General features: G+C 38.1%; 1 protein-coding gene across 1 annotated transcript in view; it reads left to right on the top strand.

The window, feature by feature from the left end:
• Nucleotides 1-21,400, top strand: part of LOC140494427 (mucin-16-like) — a 112,133-nt gene that overhangs the window by 57,221 nt on the left and 33,512 nt on the right. The window contains exons 53-78 of the mRNA XM_072593610.1: nt 745-914; nt 1,073-1,099; nt 1,723-1,883; nt 2,031-2,098; nt 2,880-3,049; nt 3,208-3,234; nt 3,858-4,018; nt 4,166-4,233; nt 5,015-5,184; nt 5,343-5,369; nt 5,993-6,153; nt 6,301-6,368; nt 7,442-7,611; nt 7,751-7,777; nt 11,254-11,408; nt 11,523-11,590; nt 12,285-12,454; nt 12,630-12,656; nt 16,032-16,186; nt 16,278-16,345; nt 17,901-18,070; nt 18,218-18,244; nt 19,125-19,279; nt 19,367-19,434; nt 20,620-20,789; nt 20,958-20,984. Of these exons, the coding sequence (XP_072449711.1) occupies nt 745-914; nt 1,073-1,099; nt 1,723-1,883; nt 2,031-2,098; nt 2,880-3,049; nt 3,208-3,234; nt 3,858-4,018; nt 4,166-4,233; nt 5,015-5,184; nt 5,343-5,369; nt 5,993-6,153; nt 6,301-6,368; nt 7,442-7,611; nt 7,751-7,777; nt 11,254-11,408; nt 11,523-11,590; nt 12,285-12,454; nt 12,630-12,656; nt 16,032-16,186; nt 16,278-16,345; nt 17,901-18,070; nt 18,218-18,244; nt 19,125-19,279; nt 19,367-19,434; nt 20,620-20,789; nt 20,958-20,984 (2,735 nt within the window). The remainder of the gene's footprint in view (nt 1-744; nt 915-1,072; nt 1,100-1,722; nt 1,884-2,030; nt 2,099-2,879; nt 3,050-3,207; nt 3,235-3,857; nt 4,019-4,165; nt 4,234-5,014; nt 5,185-5,342; nt 5,370-5,992; nt 6,154-6,300; nt 6,369-7,441; nt 7,612-7,750; nt 7,778-11,253; nt 11,409-11,522; nt 11,591-12,284; nt 12,455-12,629; nt 12,657-16,031; nt 16,187-16,277; nt 16,346-17,900; nt 18,071-18,217; nt 18,245-19,124; nt 19,280-19,366; nt 19,435-20,619; nt 20,790-20,957; nt 20,985-21,400) is intronic.

Raw genomic sequence — 21,400 nt, 5'->3', positions numbered from 1 at the left:
CAACATTACTTATAATTAAGAGCTTGTATCATGGAAGGGTAATTTGAAGTGTGTGAAAACATTTAAATTTGCGAATTATTGTATAAATTCAGGGGGATATTCTACCATGTGCCGTAGACCTGATTTCTATGCATGTCATGTTCAGTTCAGGCATTTGAGGTTCAGTTTACCTTGGAACACAGAGTTGGAGGTCAAGGCACTGTCTTCCAAATCGTTCTTTTTAATCAAGTGAATTTTTAAAATTTGCATAAATTACTGATGTATTTGCATGAATTACTGATGGCAGCATGGTGGCTCAGTGGTTGGCAATGCTGAATCACAGTGCCAGGGATGTTGAATTCAATTCCAGACTCAGGCGATTGTTTGTGTGGCGTTTGGACAATGTCCCCATATTTTTGGGTTTCGTCAAGTTGCTTTGGTTTCCTCCCGCAATCCAAACATGTGAAGTATAGGTCAATTGGCGATGCTAATTTGCCCATATTGTTCAGGGACGTGTCGTTTTGGTGCATTAGTCAGGGGTAAATGTAGAGTAAAAAGGAATGGGTTTGGGTAGGATACTCTTTCGAGAGTCGGTGTGGACTTGTTGGGCCGAACATCCAGTTCCAACACTGTAGGGATTCTGTGTAACGCACATCAGTGATTGAAATGGGAGGGTGTTAGATTTCTAATCACAAAGTTCAGTAATCTATTCAGAACTTTCGATGGCATTTGGATAAACACTTTTATTCTGCTTTCTTTTAACAGCCCAGCAGATGATGCTAATACTCGTGTGTACGCAATCTGTACATTCAGAAATGATTCTGATCCTCAGGAGGTGAACAGAGTTACCGTGTACCGAACATTCCGAGACAACACCGAGAATATATCTACATTAGGACAACATACATTGGACAATAACAGCCTCTACGTAAATGGTATTTCCATTTAAAGAGATAGGATGTTCATACTTTTTCACTGTGTAACTTGGATTGAATTTAGCTATGATTTTTAAAACTGCAAATTTATTGAATTCTATGTTGATGGCTTTCCACCTCACAGATAACAATCTAAACACATGACTTTAACCTTACAGGTTACCATGAAACAACTCCTTTACCGAGTAAGTAATATTCATGAACCTTTGTTCTATTTTTATTTATTTTGATTAACATGACAAGACAGAAGAAGTTCCTTCCTATTATCTCTTTAAATATTATCAATGAGCTTCATGTTACTTCTGAAAGAGTGTTTACATTTGCATCACCTGCATCCTAGTCTTCCCTATTAATCACTGTTTGGTATCCTGAAATTGCTGACCTATGAAGGTTCAACTCATAATTTTCTATGAGGTCTTAATAATCTCTCTCTTTGATTTGAGGAATAATAAGACAATAACGGTGCATATAGTTGCACCAAGCTGACTGTACTGAAGCCAGAATGTCCTCCCAAGTATAAAATTCCACATCACTGATGGACACACAGAATGAAAACCGTTTTAATTCCTCCATATCAATGAAATATAATTCAAAAGCAGACATGGTTGCATAATCTGCACCTATTCATCTTTTGTTGACAAAACAACATTGGCATCTGTAATGGGCAAGCATGTATGTCTGTATTACAAAAAGATTTGACTGTTTGTAGGAGAACAAAGATAGTTATCTGGAATTAGCTCTCATACAAATGATGTTCTTACACCTTGTACAATTCTCTGTCTAATATTTACCTTATGTTTGCTAATAGCGACATTACCAACTGTGACCACAACACAACCTCCCAGTGTCGAACGGAAGCCCATTGAATTCAACGTGACCTTTGTTATCACTAACTTGGAGCTTACAGAGGACCTACAAAATTCCAGTTCTTCGCTGTACAATTCTGTGTCAAATAATATTTCCTATCAGGTAATCAATACATTCCAAAAGCCTGTGAAATTATGTCACTTTCCGGACACAATTGTATCGTTACACATCATGGAAGTAATACATGATACAACTAGATCAAGTGTAAATGAGAGCTTCACCCTCAAATACCAATCCACTTTTTTGCAGCTCACTACCCTGTACAACAAGAGCAACATTAATGCAAGTTTTTCAGACTGTAAAGTTGTTTCCTTCAGGTGAGATATTTCATTTCTGTATGTTGAAAATATATGTCAACATTACTTATAATTAAGAGCTTGTATCATGGAAGGGTAATTTGAAGTGTGTGAAAACATTTAAATTTGCGAATTATTGTATAAATTCAGGGGGATATTCTACCATGTGCCGTAGACCTGATTTCTATGCATGTCATGTTCAGTTCAGGCATTTGAGGTTCAGTTTACCTTGGAACACAGAGTTGGAGGTCAAGGCACTGTCTTCCAAATCGTTCTTTTTAATCAAGTGAATTTTTAAAATTTGCATAAATTACTGATGTATTTGCATGAATTACTGATGGCAGCATGGTGGCTCAGTGGTTGGCAATGCTGAATCACAGTGCCAGGGATGTTGAATTCAATTCCAGACTCAGGCGATTGTTTGTGTGGCGTTTGGACAATGTCCCCATATTTTTGGGTTTCGTCAAGTTGCTTTGGTTTCCTCCCGCAATCCAAACATGTGAAGTATAGGTCAATTGGCGATGCTAATTTGCCCATATTGTTCAGGGACGTGTCGTTTTGGTGCATTAGTCAGGGGTAAATGTAGAGTAAAAAGGAATGGGTTTGGGTAGGATACTCTTTCGAGAGTCGGTGTGGACTTGTTGGGCCGAACATCCAGTTCCAACACTGTAGGGATTCTGTGTAACGCACATCAGTGATTGAAATGGGAGGGTGTTAGATTTCTAATCACAAAGTTCAGTAATCTATTCAGAACTTTCGATGGCATTTGGATAAACACTTTTATTCTGTTTTCTTTTAACAGCCCAGCAGATGATGCTAATACTCGTGTGTACGCAATCTGTACATTCAGAAATGATTCTGATCCTCAGGAGGTGAACAGAGTTACCGTGTACCGAACATTCCGAGACAACACCGAGAATATATCTACATTAGGACAACATACATTGGACAATAACAGCCTCTACGTAAATGGTATTTCCATTTAAAGAGATAGGATGTTCATACTTTTTCACTGTGTAATTTGGATTGAATTTAGCTATGATTTTTAAAACTGCAAATTTATTGAATTCTATGTTGATGGCTTTCCACCTCACAGATAACAATCTAAACACATGACTTTAACCTTACAGGTTACCATGAAACAACTCCTTTACCGAGTAAGTAATATTCATGAACCTTTGTTCTATTTTTATTTATTTTGATTAACATGACAAGACAGAAGAAGTTCCTTCCTATTATCTCTTTAAATATTATCAATGAGCTTCATGTTACTTCTGAAAGAGTGTTTACATTTGCATCACCTGCATCCTAGTCTTCCCTATTAATCACTGTTTGGTATCCTGAAATTGCTGACCTATGAAGGTTCAACTCATAATTTTCTATGAGGTCTTAATAATCTCTCTCTTTGATTTGAGGAATAATAAGACAATAACGGTGCATATAGTTGCACCAAGCTGACTGTACTGAAGCCAGAATTTCCTCCCAAGTATAAAATTCCACATCACTGATGGACACACAGAATGAAAACCGTTTTAATTCCTCCATATCAATGAAATATAATTCAAAAGCAGACATGGTTGCATAATCTGCACCTATTCATCTTTTGTTGACAAAACAACATTGGCATCTGTAATGGGCAAGCATGTATGTCTGTATTACAAAAAGATTTGACTGTTTGTAGGAGAACAAAGATAGTTATCTGGAATTAGCTCTCATACAAATGATGTTCTTACACCTTGTACAATTCTCTGTCTAATATTTACCTTATGTTTGCTAATAGCAACATTACCAACTGTGACCACAACACAACCTCCCAGTGTCGAACGGAAGCCCATTGAATTCAACGTGACCTTTGTTATCACTAACTTGGAGCTTACAGAGGACCTACAAAATTCCAGTTCTTCGCTGTACAATTCTGTGTCAAATAATATTTCCTATCAGGTAATCAATACATTCCAAAAGCCTGTGAAATTATGTCACTTTCCGGACACAATTGTATCGTTACACATCATGGAAGTAATACATGATACAACTAGATCAAGTGTAAATGAGAGCTTCACCCTCAAATACCAATCCACTTTTTTGCAGCTCACTACCCTGTACAACAAGAGCAACATTAATGCAAGTTTTTCAGACTGTAAAGTTGTTTCCTTCAGGTGAGATATTTCATTTCTGTATGTTGAAAATATATGTCAACATTACTTATAATTAAGAGCTTGTATCATGGAAGGGTAATTTGAAGTGTGTGAAAACATTTAAATTTGCGAATTATTGTATAAATTCAGGGGGATATTCTACCATGTGCCGTAGACCTGATTTCTATGCATGTCATGTTCAGTTCAGGCATTTGAGGTTCAGTTTACCTTGGAACACAGAGTTGGAGGTCAAGGCACTGTCTTCCAAATCGTTCTTTTTAATCAAGTGAATTTTTAAAATTTGCATAAATTACTGATGTATTTGCATGAATTACTGATGGCAGCATGGTGGCTCAGTGGTTGGCAATGCTGAATCACAGTGCCAGGGATGTTGAATTCAATTCCAGACTCAGGCGATTGTTTGTGTGGCGTTTGGACAATGTCCCCATATTTTTGGGTTTCGTCAAGTTGCTTTGGTTTCCTCCCGCAATCCAAACATGTGAAGTATAGGTCAATTGGCGATGCTAATTTGCCCATATTGTTCAGGGACGTGTCGTTTTGGTGCATTAGTCAGGGGTAAATGTAGAGTAAAAAGGAATGGGTTTGGGTAGGATACTCTTTCGAGAGTCGGTGTGGACTTGTTGGGCCGAACATCCAGTTCCAACACTGTAGGGATTCTGTGTAACGCACATCAGTGATTGAAATGGGAGGGTGTTAGATTTCTAATCACAAAGTTCAGTAATCTATTCAGAACTTTCGATGGCATTTGGATAAACACTTTTATTCTGTTTTCTTTTAACAGCCCAGCAGATGATGCTAATACTCGTGTGTACGCAATCTGTACATTCAGAAATGATTCTGATCCTCAGGAGGTGAACAGAGTTACCGTGTACCGAACATTCCGAGACAACACCGAGAATATATCTACATTAGGACAACATACATTGGACAATAACAGCCTCTACGTAAATGGTATTTCCATTTAAAGAGATAGGATGTTCATACTTTTTCACTGTGTAATTTGGATTGAATTTAGCTATGATTTTTAAAACTGCAAATTTATTGAATTCTATGTTGATGGCTTTCCACCTCACAGATAACAATCTAAACACATGACTTTAACCTTACAGGTTACCATGAAACAACTCCTTTACCGAGTAAGTAATATTCATGAACCTTTGTTCTATTTTTATTTATTTTGATTAACATGACAAGACAGAAGAAGTTCCTTCCTATTATCTCTTTAAATATTATCAATGAGCTTCATGTTACTTCTGAAAGAGTGTTTACATTTGCATCACCTGCATCCTAGTCTTCCCTATTAATCACTGTTTGGTATCCTGAAATTGCTGACCTATGAAGGTTCAACTCATAATTTTCTATGAGGTCTTAATAATCTCTCTCTTTGATTTGAGGAATAATAAGACAATAACGGTGCATATAGTTGCACCAAGCTGACTGTACTGAAGCCAGAATTTCCTCCCAAGTATAAAATTCCACATCACTGATGGACACACAGAATGAAAACCGTTTTAATTCCTCCATATCAATGAAATATAATTCAAAAGCAGACATGGTTGCATAATCTGCACCTATTCATCTTTTGTTGACAAAACAACATTGGCATCTGTAATGGGCAAGCATGTATGTCTGTATTACAAAAAGATTTGACTGTTTGTAGGAGAACAAAGATAGTTATCTGGAATTAGCTCTCATACAAATGATGTTCTTACACCTTGTACAATTCTCTGTCTAATATTTACCTTATGTTTGCTAATAGCAACATTACCAACTGTGACCACAACACAACCTCCCAGTGTCGAACGGAAGCCCATTGAATTCAACGTGACCTTTGTTATCACTAACTTGGAGCTTACAGAGGACCTACAAAATTCCAGTTCTTCGCTGTACAATTCTGTGTCAAATAATATTTCCTATCAGGTAATCAATACATTCCAAAAGCCTGTGAAATTATGTCACTTTCCGGACACAATTGTATCGTTACACATCATGGAAGTAATACATGATACAACTAGATCAAGTGTAAATGAGAGCTTCACCCTCAAATACCAATCCACTTTTTTGCAGCTCACTACCCTGTACAACAAGAGCAACATTAATGCAAGTTTTTCAGACTGTAAAGTTGTTTCCTTCAGGTGAGATATTTCATTTCTGTATGTTGAAAATATATGTCAACATTACTTATAATTAAGAGCTTGTATCATGGAAGGGTAATTTGAAGTGTGTGAAAACATTTAAATTTGCGAATTATTGTATAAATTCAGGGGGATATTCTACCATGTGCCGTAGACCTGATTTCTATGCATGTCATGTTCATTTGCATTGAGGTTCAGTTTACCTTGGAACACGGTGTTGGAGGTCAAGGTACTGTCTTCCAAATCGTTCTTTTTAATCAAGTGAATTTTTAAAATTTGCATAAATTACTGATGTATTTGCATGAATTACTGATGGCAGCATGGTGGCTCAGTGGTTGGCGCTGCTGACTCACAGTGCCAGGGATTTTGAATTCAATTCCAGACTCAGGCGATTGTTTGTGTGGCGTTTGGACATTGTCCCCATATTTTTGGGTTTCCTCAAGTTGCTTTGGTTTCTATGCATGTCATGTTCAGTTCAGGCATTGAGGTTCAGTTTACCTTGGAACACGGTGTTGGAGGTCAAGGCACTGTCTTCCAAATCGTTTGTTTTTAAACCAAGTTAATTTTTAATATGTGCATAAATTACTGATGTATGTGTGCGAATCACTAATGGTGGCATGGTGGCTCAGTGGTTAGCACTGCTAACACACAGCGCCAAGGATGTTGAGTTCCAGTCCAGACGGAGGTCATTGTCTGTGTGGCGTTTGTACATTGTCCCCGTATTTGTGGGCTTCCTCCAGGTGCTTTGGTTTCCTCCCGCAATCCAAACATGTGAAGTATAGGTCAATTGGCGATGCTAATTTGCCCATATTCTACGGGGACGTGTAATTTTGGTGCATTTGTCAGAGGTAAATGTAGAGTAAAAGGGAATGGGTTTGGGTAGGATACTCTTTGGAGAGCCGGTGTGGACTTGTTGGGCCAAACACCCTGTTTCCACAATGTAGGGATTCTGTGTAACGCACATCAGTGATTGAAATGGGAGGGTGTTAGATTTCTAATCACAAAGTTCAGTCATCTATTCAGAAATATCGATGGCATTTGGATAAACACTTTATTCCGTTTTCTTTTAACAGCCCAGCAGATGATGCTAATACTCGTGTGTACGCAATCTGTACATTCAGAAATTATTCTGATCCTCAGGAGGTGAACAGAGTTACCGTGTACCGAACATTCCGAGACAACACCGAGAATATATCTACATTAGGACAACATACATTGGACAATAACAGCCTCTACGTAAATGGTAAATTTTATTCATTTTTTTCGTTTGTTATTTAAATTGAATTTGTTACCTTCAAAGGCAATGTTTCAATTGTATTTTACATTAAATGAGATTTTTCAAATGCCTGAGATGATGCAAATTTATGCATTTAATTTTGCAGATTATCACGAATTGATCTTTTCATCCAGTAAGTATTCTTTTTGTTCTTTGTTTATGAACCTTTCTTTTGATTAAACTGGGTGCTAACAAATAACACCCAAAACCAACCCAATTTTACTTTATATGTTATCAAACAGCCTGCTTTTGAATTACAATGTTTTCATTTCTAATTGGGGTTTCATTCCTTGTATGTTGGATGTACCAATGAATCTTTGGAAGTTTCACCCGAGCTTCTGTCTTTGTACCCGGCTTTTCCAAAAAATAGGCAACAATACTGTTCATTCTGTTAAACTAATGTAACCCCAAAGTATATGCCTGCCCTCCCCCTTTCTTACTTGCTGATCTGTAGAGGTGACAGCACAGTTGTATACAGACTGGAGGGAGTTGCCCTGGGAGTCCTCAGTATTGAATGCAGACCCTATGAAGTCTCATGGCTTCAGGTTAAACATGGTCTAGGAAATCTCCTACTAATTACCATGTATCGCCTCCCTCAGCTGATGAATCAACATATCTCTGTATTAAACAACATTTGGAGGAAGCACTGAGGAAGGCTAAGCCACAAAACGAACTCTGGTTGGGGGATTTAAATGACCAGCACCAAGAGTTGCTTGACAGCAACACTACAGATTGAGCTTGGCGAATCTTAAATGACACAACTACTAGACTGAGTCTGCAGCAGGTGGTGAGGGAACTAACAAGAGGGAAAACATACTTGACTTCATCTTTACCAATCTGCCAGCTGTAGGTGCATTTGTCCATGACAGTATCAGTAAGAACGATCACTGCACAGTCCTTGTGGAAACAAAGTTGTGCCCTAACATTGAGAATATCCTCCATAATGTAGTGTTCTACGATCACTATGCTAAATGGCTCATTCTATGAACAGATCTTGCATCTCAAGACTGGCATCCATGAGTACCATGGGCCATCAAAAGCAGCAGAATTGCATTCCAGCACAATCTGTCACCTCATGGCCTGGCACATCATCCCCCTCAACCATTACCATCAGGCCAGGTGATTAACCCTAATTCAATGGCGGGGCATGCCAAGAGCATACCTGAAAATGAGGTGTCAGCGTGGTGAAGCTACCAAACAGGACTACTTACATAGAAAACAACATAAACAGCAAGTGATAGACAAAGGTATGCAATCCCACAATCAGCAGATCAGATCTCAGCTCTGCAGTCCTGCCACAATTAGTCGTGAATGGTGGTGGATAATTAAACAACTCACAGGAGGTGGAGGCTCCACACATCTCCCCATCCTCAATGATGGAAGAGCCCAGCACAGCAGTGCAAAAAACAAGGCTGTTGCTTTCACAGTGATCTTCAGCCTGAAGTGCTATATGGATGATTCATCTCACTCTCCTCCAGTGATTCCAGCAGTACAGATAACCCTCTTCAGCCAATTTGATTCATGCCACGTGATATCAAGAAACAGTTGTTGGCATTGGATACTACAAAGGCTATGGGCCCTAATAGCATTCTGGCAACAGAACTCTAAGCCTTGTGCTCCAGAATTTGCCAGTACAGTTGTAACACTGGCATCTACCAGGCAATGTGCAAATTGCCCAGGTATGTCCTCCATGTAAAATGCAGGACAAATCCAACCCAGCCAATTACCACCCCACCAGTCTACCCTTTATCATTTAGCAAGTATAGCATGTGCCATCAGTAGTGCTGTCATGCAGCATCTGTTGAGCAATAACCTGCTCAGTGAGACGCAGTTTGGATTCCACCAAGGTCTTTTAGTTCCTGATGTTATCACAGCTTTGGTTCAAACATGGACAAAAGAACTAAGTTCCAGAGATGAGGTGAACGTAACAGCACTTGATATCAAGGCTGCACTCGATCGAGTGTGTTATCAAAGAACCTTAGCCAAACAGGAATCAGTGGTTATTGGGGGCAAACTTTCTGCTGGTTGGAGTCATACTTGGCACATTGAAAGATGATCACAATTGTTGGAGGTCAGTCATGTCAGCTCTTGGACATCTCTGAAGGAGTTCCTCAGGATAATGTCCTCGTCCCAAACATCTTTAGTTGCCTGATCAATGACCTTCCCTCCATCATAAGGTCAGAAGTGGGGATGTTCGCTGATGACTGCACAATGTTCAGCACCATTCATGACACCTCAGATACTGAAGCAGTCCATGTTCAGATTGAACAAGGTCTGGACAATGTCCAGACATGGGCTGACAAGTGGCAAGTAATATTCACATCACGTAAATGCCAGTCTAAGACCTTCACCAATAAGAGATAATGTAACCACTGTCCCTTGACATTCAGTGGTGTTCCCATCACTGAAACCTCCATTATCAATATCTGAGGGGTTACCATTGACCAAAAACTCAACTGAACTCACCACATAAACACAGTGGCTACAAGAGCAGGTCAGAAGCAATGAATACTACGACGAGTCACTCAACACCTGACTCCCAAATCCTGTCTGTCATCTACAAGGCACAAGTCAGATGTATGATGAAATATGCCCCACTTGCCTAAATGGGTGCAGTGCTGAAAATGTGTTACTGGAAAAGCGCAGCAGGTCAGGCAGAGTCCAAGGAGCAGGAGAATCGATGTTTCGGGCATGAGCCCTTCCAACAACACTGTAGAAACTTGAGATGATCCAGAAAAAGCAGCCCACTTGAATGGTATGACATCCTCAAGCATCCATTCCCTCTGCCACCAATGCTCAGTAGCAGCAGTATGTACTATTTGCAATATGGACTGCAGACATTCACCCAAGATCCTCAGGCAGCACCTTCAAAACCCATGACCACCTTCCATCTAGAAGGACAAGGGCATTAGATACACAAGAACACCATCACCTTCAAGTTCCCCTCCAAGCCACTCACCAACCTGACTTGGAAATATATCGCTGTTCCTTCACTGTCACTGGGTCAAAATCCTGAAATTCCTTCCCTAATGGCATTGTGGTTAACCTATACCAGGTAGACTGCATCAGTTCAAGAAGGCAGCTCACCACTACCTTTTCCAGGGCAACTAGGGTCAGGCAATAAATGCTGGCCAGCCAATGACACCCACATCCCACAAATGAATGAAAAGAAAGTGACCATCTGGAACAGAACCAGTGGATTTGGACTAATGGCATGACTTTTAATATAAACTGCATCAGTAACTAACTTTCTGAATATTGTCAGACCTCACTCGTAAAAATAAATCTACTGCATGTTCAGTTACTAAGACAATTTCAGTGTAATTGCACATTCAGTAGAAAGGAAAGTTGTCCCTGCCTCTGAGTCAGGAGGTCCTGGTTAAAGTCCCACCAGCTCCAGAACATCCCTGCATAGGTTTATCAGAAAATACCTGAAAAGGAAACATCTGTTGACTGTGAGCTTTCAGCCCCGCTCAAAGAATTCTCAAATTGGCAAGATATTATTTTGGTATTCTTAATCAGTGTTGTGTTCAACATTTCTAACACAAATTATGCAATCAGAGAAGTATGCTCTGTTTGATTTAATACTTCACTAATTCTTCTTAATAGCAATATCGCCGATCATGAGTACCACTCCAAACCCAGAAACGAAGACCTTTGATTTTAATGTGACCTTCATTATAACAAACCTGGCCCCGACAACAACTCTACAAGAGTCCACGACTGCACTGTATAAATCTGCAGCAAGTATAATTGCTTTCCAGGTTAGAGGTTGATTATAATTATGAAACCAAAATCAAGTGATCTTTAATACTTCATTTATCTATCAACTTTCAATATGTTTCTGTCTAAAACCCATGCTTGATCTTTTCCCTTAGCTGGATTCATTATTTAATAACAGCAACATCAACACAACATTCTCAAGCTGCAGAGTTATATCTTTGAGGTGAGGAATTTCAGTATTAAACCTCAATGCAATTCATCTTAAGATCATTTAAATGTATGAGAAAATAGGTAATATTGAAAATTGCTAAACTCCTTAAAATTTCCAGTTATTGTTCAGACAAGTTGTTTTTATGCTTAAATCATTAATATTATTAAAATGTTGTTTGTTTGTTCTATTTAACTGTTAAAACTCCTACTGCTGTCAGCAACATTAGTCTCAATCGACTTGTTTAGGGCGTTTGATTTAAATTATTGCACAGACTGATGGGGAAGTTTTCGTAATCACGGATTCAAGAAAATGTTCTTTCATAGGACACTTGTCCATTCAAAGTTTCCCCTTAAGTTAAAAGTTTACCTGCTTTCTCAACTTATCTTTTGATCCTCGAATTGTCTCATACCCATGCCTGAGCCATTTCTTTGCAGTAAAACTGCAATAACTTAAAGTTTGAATTTTTTGTACTATGTTCATTTTTTACAATATACTCTTACATACAAGGGCGGAGACTGAACACCAATTGTGTAATTGCTGTCAGCAGCCCTTCTGTGTACCCAACAGATGTGTCCTTGCAATTTAGGTTCCTGACCATTCTAATTCTGCCTCCCACTTTGACCTCACCCTCCCACACACTTCCAATAAAGATTGTAACCAAAATTCCAAATTATGTTTTCTCACTTATTTACCATTTATTTTGCAGTCTAGCAAATATTGATGACATCGGTGTGTATACAATCTGCACATTTAGAAATGATTCTGCTGCTCAAGAGGTTAATAAAGTTACTGTGTATCACGAGTTCAGAGACAACACAGAGAGCATTTCAACCTTAGGAAGCTATTTACTGGACAATAACAGCCTCTACGTAAATGGTATTTTGCATTTAATTTTAATATTTTGAGCTCTTAAGTTTTATTCTGTTTATTTAAATTAAATTGAAATGCATTCAAATTGAAAATGGAAGCCCCATATTTCAATATTTAGCAATGACTTTTCACCGGACTCATCTCATAAAAATACTAATACTTCAAAATATTGATTTTTCAGGTTACCATGAATCAACTCCTTCTTCAAGTGAGTATTGCTTCTGTTTCTGTTTCTTCTCACAATGTCATTTATTATTGTGGATAACAAGGCAAATTCAATACAAAAAGAGCTATACCTTACTAGCATTATAATGTTTCTCACTTAAAATTGATACAGCATTTCTTAATTTCTGTTGAAAAATATTTTGAAGGATTTATCAGCTGAATTTCCCAGCTTTGCATTGTCAGAAACAGAATGAATGGGTCCTGAAAATTATGAGATAGGCCCTGAGCCCTGTCCCAACAGCATTAGCCATTTTGATTAACATAGGTTGGGATGTTGACAAGATTGCCCACTCCCACAAGACGTCAAGGCACTTGGGTCCATTAAGAGTCCAATTAACTTGAGATTAAGGAGGCTATCTGGAATTTTACAGTTGATTTCCAATTTCCTATTATGTCAAGGGTCAGTTTTACTGCTTAAAAGATGGTCACTCAGCACACCCAGCAAGTCTATTGAGTTTCGCCTGCCTAGATGGGGGTGGAGCAAGATGATGCTTTGAAGCTACCCTCATTTTCCACAGTGTCCAAACTCATGAACACACAGTGGAGCCTTTTCTTGTTCTCTATCTATTCATAATAATGTTTTTAACAAAGAATCTGAGAGGGCAGCTTCTTTTTGAAGCACTCCCTCAGTTACTTGTCGGAGCAGTTGTTAACACGTTGGGGATTGTTCAGTCCGTGCTGTCCAATTATAGGTTCACATTGAACTGTCAACATCGGTCAATTGATTTTTCATACATTGTCGTGTTGAGTATGGCCTGTACTCTTGATCGCTCAAAGTCTGTACATCATCTACAAGGCAAAGTTAGAAATATAATGCAATCTGCCTGGATGAGGCAGTTCCAATGACCCTCATGAAGCTCAACACCATCTAGGACATAGCAGCCTGCTTTTTGGCACGACATGCAGCAGCTTAAATGTGCACTCCCTGCACATGGGTGTGACAGAATCCATGGATGCTGTCAGGCCCACTGTGATCTCCAGTATTTGTTGTTTTCAGTTCAGATTCCAGCATCCGCAGTAATTTTCTCCTGTACTGTATCAAAGACACACTGGTGAAATCACCAACTTATTTTACCACCATCTTCAACACATGTGAATTCTATCCCCTAGAAGCAGATATATGGGAACGCCACCACCTGCAAGATCCTCTCTAAGCCACACACAATTCTGCTTTGGAACAATATCACTGTTCCTTTTCTAACACTAGATCAAAATCCTGGAAGTCCTTTCCAAACAATACTGCGCATACACCTACACCACGTAGAATGCAGGGGTTTAAGAGGGTGGCTCACACTACCATCTCATAGTCATAGAGATGTACAGCACAGAAACAGACTGTTTGGTCAACTTGTCCATGCCAGCCAGATATCCTTAAGAAATCTAGTTCCATTTGCCAGCATTTAACCTATGTCCCTCTAAAACCTTCCTATTCATATACCCAGCCAGATGCCTTTTAAATGCTGTAACTGTACCAGCTTCCATCACTTCCTCTGGCAGCTCATTCCATACACACACCACCATCTGCATGAAAAAGTTGCTCCTTAGGTTCTTTTTAAATGTTTCTCCTCTCACCCTAATCCTATGCCCTCTAATTTTGGACTCCCCCATCCAAGAGAAAAGATTTTGCCTATTTATCCAAACATGCCCTTTATGATTTTATAAACCTCCATAAAGTCACAACTCAGCCTTCACACTCCAGGAAAAAACAGCCCTGGCCTATTCAACCTCTCCCTATGCTTAAACCCTCCAACCCTGGCAACATCCTTGTAAATCTTTTCTGAACCCTTTCAATTTTCACAACATCCTTCCTGTAGTAAGGAGACCAGAATTGCATGCAGTGTTCCAAACGTTGCCTAACCAATGTCCTGCACAGGCACAACATAACCTCCCAACTCCTGTATTCAATGTACTGGCCAATATAGGTAAGCATACTAAACATTTTCTTCACTATCCTGTCTAGCTGGGACTCCACTTTCAAGGAACTATTAACCTGCACTCCAAGGTCTCTTTGTTCAACAACAATATCCAGAATCTTACCATTAAGTGGATAAGTCCTGCCCTGAATTGCCATTCCAAAATGCAGTACTTCATATTTGTCTAAATTAAACTCTCAACTGTCACTCCTCAGCCCATTGACCAATCTGATCAATATCCTGTTGTACTCTGAGGTAACCTTTTCAAAGGCTCTTAGGAGTAGACAATAAATGCTGATCTAGTCAGTGATCCTCACATCTGTGAAACATCTTTACCTATTATGAACTACCAGAGGAACAAGTTGATTGACTCGATCAGTCAATTGTTGGAAATTACCTATCTGAAATCATGATGGTGTCTACACTACACGTTAACTACACTAACAACCAATTTAAGATTATCACTGGAATTCTTAATTCATGCTTGTTATTAGTGATACATTTTCAAATTATAAGGAACTGTTCTCTGCACACAAAAGGGATACATTCAAGCTTGAACCCTTTGAATTACTTGCTCAAATGGAAAGGCCATTGCTTTGTCCATGGCAACATTCCAGCCAGTCAGAGTTAATGTGCCAATGAATCAAGATTGCTTTTCTCCTGTAACTTAAATAGTTGTGATCATTTGGAATTTGGCATCCCTGAGTACAAGGCAAAATCTTTACAACTTGTTTCATTTCATCAATATTCAACTTCATTTACAATGCTATCTAACTTAATGAGATCAATACGTGTGGATTCATGATTCTTAAGCATTCATCGAAACCATAAAGTCACTGAAAGGTCTAAGGCATCAATCAGTGCGGGTGGGACACATCTTGTCAAAATGAACACAAATCTATTATTCAAAACTTTTCTCCTATGTCTTAACCAATTTCCTATCAAAGTCAACTGGTTAAACCCAATACTCATATCTGTTATCAGGTTCTTGTGTGAAATCTTATCAATATCCTTCTGGATATGTCATCATTTATTGTTTGAGTACCTTCTCAAAAGATGGATTAATAGATTGATACTTCAGCTGTAAATAAATGGAATAGGAGAGGAGTTAATGTTCTGAATTAGACTTGCAGCCCAAAATTAAAAATGGCAGAAAACTCCAATTCAATGAAACACTCAGAGAATCAGGAACACTTCTCAGACAAATAGACAAACAGCTTCATGAGCAGCATTTTCTATTTACTTCTGTACGTGATGGAAACAGGTTATTGTGCAGTCTTTTGATTGAGTGGTCTCTAAATTTCTCAGAGCTCTAGCTCCGATTTGAAATATTCTACTACAATTTCTATATTGTTGAAGATTTTGCCATCACTGTCTTAAATACAAGTGATGCAGTCGCAGAGATATTTTATTTTCAATTTAATGTTTTTCATGTTTCTTGACAGCGGTATCACCAATTGTGAGCACAACTCCAAACCTGCAAACAGAACCTTTTGATTTCAATGTGACCTTCATTATTACTAACCTAATCCTGACTGAAACTCTACAATCTCCCAATTCTGCGCTGTACAGATCTGCTACAAACATAATTAATTATCAGGTCAGTCCACAACTTAATTATTGCAAATATGTAAATTTAAATTTGTTATGATACCCCGGTCCTTAAAACTGTGATTGCTACTTTCCTTTAGATGAACAACCTGTTTACTAACAGCAAGATCAACAGAACATTCTCAAGCTGTAGAGTTCGTTCTTTCAGGTAAGGAATGTTGACATGAATTAAATGCTCCTGAGGTTTAAGATTACTTCAACATTGGGTGGTGCAGTGGTTAGTATTGCTGCCTCACAGCACCAGGGACCTGAGTTTGAACCCACCCTCAGGCGACTGTCTACGTGGAGTTTGCACATTCTCCCCGTGTCTGCTTGGGTATTCTCCAGTGGTCCAGTTCCCTCCCACAGTTCAAAGATGTGCAGGCTAAGTGGATTGGCAATGCTCAATTTCCTAGAATGTTGAAGGATGTGTACCTTAGGTGGATTAGCCATGGGAAATGCAGGTTTATAGGGATATGTTAGGGGGTGGGTCTGGGTGCGATTCTCTTTGGAGGGTTGGTGTGGACTTGATGGGCCAAATGGCCTGTTTCTACACTTAGGGATTCTATAATTTAGTAAATTACTTCATTCCACAGAAATGTTACAGTGGAAAAATGTTCCAATTATTGTACAAAATTCCTATTGTTGTTTTTATAGTCAGATGATTAGCATTATTAATTGTTTCATTGAGATGTCAGTAGACTTTTCCTTTTCTAATCAAATGGTTTGGGTCATGGGATTTAATTGGTTGATTAATTTCCTTAAAAGAGATAGGTCACACGTTCTTGCACAACCAGAAATAAAGGGGGAGTTAACATTTCTAATGTACTTTTGTGAACATTCTCAGGGATCTACCTCTCTATTGTATCTCAAAGCTAAGATAATGAAAGCTTTTACACTGATTATGTAACATCTGTACCTTCCTTGAGCAGCTAACTGTTCTGTTTCTGAAAACATTCTGACATTACACATGCTGGAATGATAACATTCAAGCAGTTAATAGTACAGAAGACTGATATCTTTTCCTTAGCTGTAATTTTTATCATAGTGAAGACATAATTCACTTATGGTGTCATTATTCATAAAAGATCATTCACATTGACCCTTAGTGAGATTACTGCTACTCTGCATCCTGGGATTCTAACTGTTAGCTTTCTTTGGCTATGTGCTTCTCTCATTGGTTAATTCATTCAGCAAGATGGCACATTTTCAGTTCACAACAACAGCAACAGTATGCAGGTTTGATTTCCATTCTAGCTGAGGTAGACTTACGGCCTGCCTTCTCACCCTGCACCTCAGTAAACCATGATATAAGCCATGGCATGGTGGCCTTCCTTAATCAAGGCTGCTACCTGAAGAAGAAGAATGTGTCAAAAACTAGTTATCATGGAGCAAATCAGATTTAATTTTGAGAACATAAGCATAAATATGCTGTCATCTCATAAATATTATGGGAAATTAATATATCATTTTATATGAACAATATCCATTTACAGAGGAATTTTAATGTACATGTTAGTCAACTAGAATAATCAAATGCCATTTACTTTGAATCAATTCACTTTAGTACACAGCTGATATACGTCTAAGATACACAACATTGAGGAATTTCTGCCCTAGTATTTTAATATGTCCTGAGGCACCCATGAATGCTTAGTGCTCCTGTCTTGCATTTCAGGTTATGTTTTCTAACTCACTTTATGATTTATGTGTTTATTTTACAGTCTGGCAAATATTGAGGACACCAGTGTGGATGCAGTCTGCACTTTCAGAAATGACTCTAACCCTCAGAAAGTTAATAAAGTCACTGTATATCATACGTTCAGAGACAACACAAAGAGCATCTCCACCCTAGGAGCATATTTGCTGGACAGTAACAGTCTCTATGTGAATGGTATTTAGTATTTCAAGGAGATATTTTTGTTTGATACATTCTGTCAACTTGAATGGATTAATCTGATAAAATTGATGATAAACATTCTTTGATAATAATTTTCCACCAGGCATTTTTCATTGCAACACTTGATTTTGGTTTTTTTAGGTTACCACGAATTTGTTCCTTCTTCCAGTGAGTATGGTTTATATTTCTGTATTTCTTTAACTCTGCATTTTAATGCAATGGATAACATTGAGGAAATAAAAATGCTTGAATTGCCAAAAATTACCTGAGAGGCAATAGTTACTATTGAGACTACTCTTTCACTTATCTCATGGGGCTGTGCCATTGATGGCAAGGCCAACATTTCTTGTTCATCCCTGATTGCCCCTGAGGGAAGTTAAATGTCAATCATATTACTGTGGTTCAACTACTTTGATTAGTTTTATGTTCATAATTTATTGGACTAAATTAAATGCTACCAGATTCCATGATGAGATTTGAAACCATGTCCCTAGAGCATTTGCCTGAGCCTCCAGAATATTAGTCCAGTAATATTACTACCATTTCACCATGTCTATTGTTAATAGATGATCTTATTTAAAAAAAAACAAACACCTCGAATTGCAAAATTTTTGAAGTTTCAGCCAGAGAGTGTACGTATGCTATGTTCATTCTGAACTTATATGTGAGTTATATTGATGTGCTGATACTAAAATAGAACAGAAACTGCATTTTGTGCATTAAATTAGACATGTAGCTCAATTTTATAATAAGCACTGGACTCCAAATCAGAAGATACTCAACAAAACTAGGAGAATTTTCAGAGTACAGGTAAGTAAACTGCTTCAACATCATCAAGTAATTTTTTTATCCAGCTGTGTAGGTGATTGCAAATATATGCTGGATGGCACTTTGAATGAATGGTATCTCCCAAATATCAAAAAACTCTAACTCCAAGTTCAAAAAATCTGCAGTAACACAGATTTTGATGCATTTTGTCTTATTGACTTTAAAACAAATGATACAGATACAGGAATGTTTTACTTATGATTCAATGTTTTTCTCATAGCCATATCACCAATCATGAGTACCATTCCAAACCTGCAAACAGAGTCTTTTGATTTCAATGTGACTTTCGTTATTACTAACCTGAACCTGACTGCAACTCTACAGTCTCCCAGTTCCGCACTGTACAAATCTGCAGCAAATATTATTGCTAATCAGGTGAGTCTACAACTTAATTATTAAAAATATATTCTAATTGATTGAATTGCATTTCTCTCTAAATTACTGATTATCACCTTCGTTCAGATGAACAACCTGTTTACTAACAGCAAGATCAATAGAACATTCTCAAGCTGTAGAGTTCGCTCTTTCAGGTAAGGAATGTTGATGTGAATTAAATGCTCCTGAGGTTTAAAGATTACTTAAACATTTAGTAAACCATTCCTATGACAGAAAAATTACAATGGCAATCTTTTCTGGTTACTCTACAGGCTTTTGACAGTTGTTTTTGTGACCAGATAGTTCATATTATTAATTATTTCATTTAGATGGCAATAGAGTTTCAAGGTCTTCTTTTTAATCAAAAACTTTGGGTTTTGGGATTAAATGCCTGATAAAAGAATAGATTTCCTCACAAGACTACAAGCCATCAATAAGTCACATTCTTGCACAGCCAGGCATAAAGGAAAAGATAAACCTTCTACCATACTTTGAAAACATCCTCATCGATGCAATCTCAACTGTTTCACAAAGCCAAGATAATGAAAGTTTTTACATTGACCATGCAACATCTGCATGGTCCTTCAGCTAGTTTTTCTGTTTTCGAAAGCATTCTGACATTGCACGTGCTTGAACGACTATTCACGCAGTTGATAGCTCAGACGATTGATGCTTCATCTAAGCTGCCATTTTCTTCATGGTGAAGGCACAGTTCACTTGTAATGTGTTTGAGACAAAAAATCATTCATATTGACCTTCAGTGAGGTCAGTGTTGCTCTACATCCTCGGTTCTTTGGCTATATGCCTGTCAAGCTGGTTAACTCATTCAGCAAGATGGCTCATTTGTGGTTCGCAACTACACCACCATGTTCAATCTGTCTGAGGTAGACTTGGGGCCTGCCTTCTACACCTGCACCTTTGTAAAACTTTGATATAAGCCATGACATGGTGACCCTTGATTAATCAGGTTTGCTGCTTGAAGAAGAAAGGACCAGTTTTCATCACCTTGAATGGATCAGAATTGGTTCTGGAATCATAAATAAAAATGTACTGTCACTTTATGAATACTATTGGACATTAATGCACCACTTTACACAAATAATATCCTTGTACAGAGAAAATTCCATGACACAATAGTCAATCCACATGATAAAATCCTATTTACTTTTAACCTATTCACTTTAACACACTGCTGAGACTGATATATTTTAAGATATGCCTCATTGAGAAATTTCTGCCCCAGTATTATAAAAATGTACACAAGCACCATGAAGTGCCCCTAACTTGCATTACTGATTATGTTTTCTAATTCACTTTGTGTATACGTGTTTATTCTACAGTGTGGCAAATATTGAGGACACCAGTGTGGATGCAGTCTGTACTTTCAGAAATGACTCTAATCCTCAGGAGGTGAATAAAGTCACTGTATACCATACGTTCAGAGACAACACGAAGAGCATCTCCACCTTAGGAGCATATTTACTGGACAGTAACAGTCTCTACGTAAATGGTATTTAGTATTTAAAGGAGATATTCTGTCTATTACATCCCATCTCATTAATTTGAATATTAATCTGATAAATTGAGGAAGACTAAACCAACCACGAATTTATTTCATTATTCAGTGATAAGTTTTCACCCAATTTCTATCATAGAAACATTTGACTTTTTTTTTCAGATTATCATGAATCTGTTCCTTTGTCCAGTGAGTATAGTTTATATTTCTGTATTTCTTTAACATTGTGATGGATAACACAGAGAAAATTCAAACGCCTGCACTGCCAAAAATCATTTGTGATGCAATATTTACATTTAAAAAAAAGAATGTCACTGTCTGTGGCCATTGATGTCATGGCCAATATTTGTTGCCAATGAATTGAGGACAGTTAAGAGTGAACCACATTGCTGTTTGCCTGGAGTTGCATGTAGGCTAATCATGTATGGTTTGATAGATTTGTTGTTGCCATTGTTTTTACCAGACCACATGGCTGCTTTCTCATTAGAGAGAGAGACAACTGGTAGTGATTTAACCTGAGGGCTACCATACCCCAGGCAAGGAGAGAGGTTGAGAAGAAGGGTCGTTCGTTGTAACCTCAGCTGGTGATGGGAATTGAACCAACA

The sequence above is a fragment of the Chiloscyllium punctatum genome, chromosome 24 (genome assembly GCF_047496795.1).
Source record: "Chiloscyllium punctatum isolate Juve2018m chromosome 24, sChiPun1.3, whole genome shotgun sequence".
Taxonomy (NCBI): Eukaryota; Metazoa; Chordata; class Chondrichthyes; order Orectolobiformes; family Hemiscylliidae; genus Chiloscyllium; species Chiloscyllium punctatum.
This window is presented reverse-complemented; position numbering and strand designations above follow the sequence as displayed.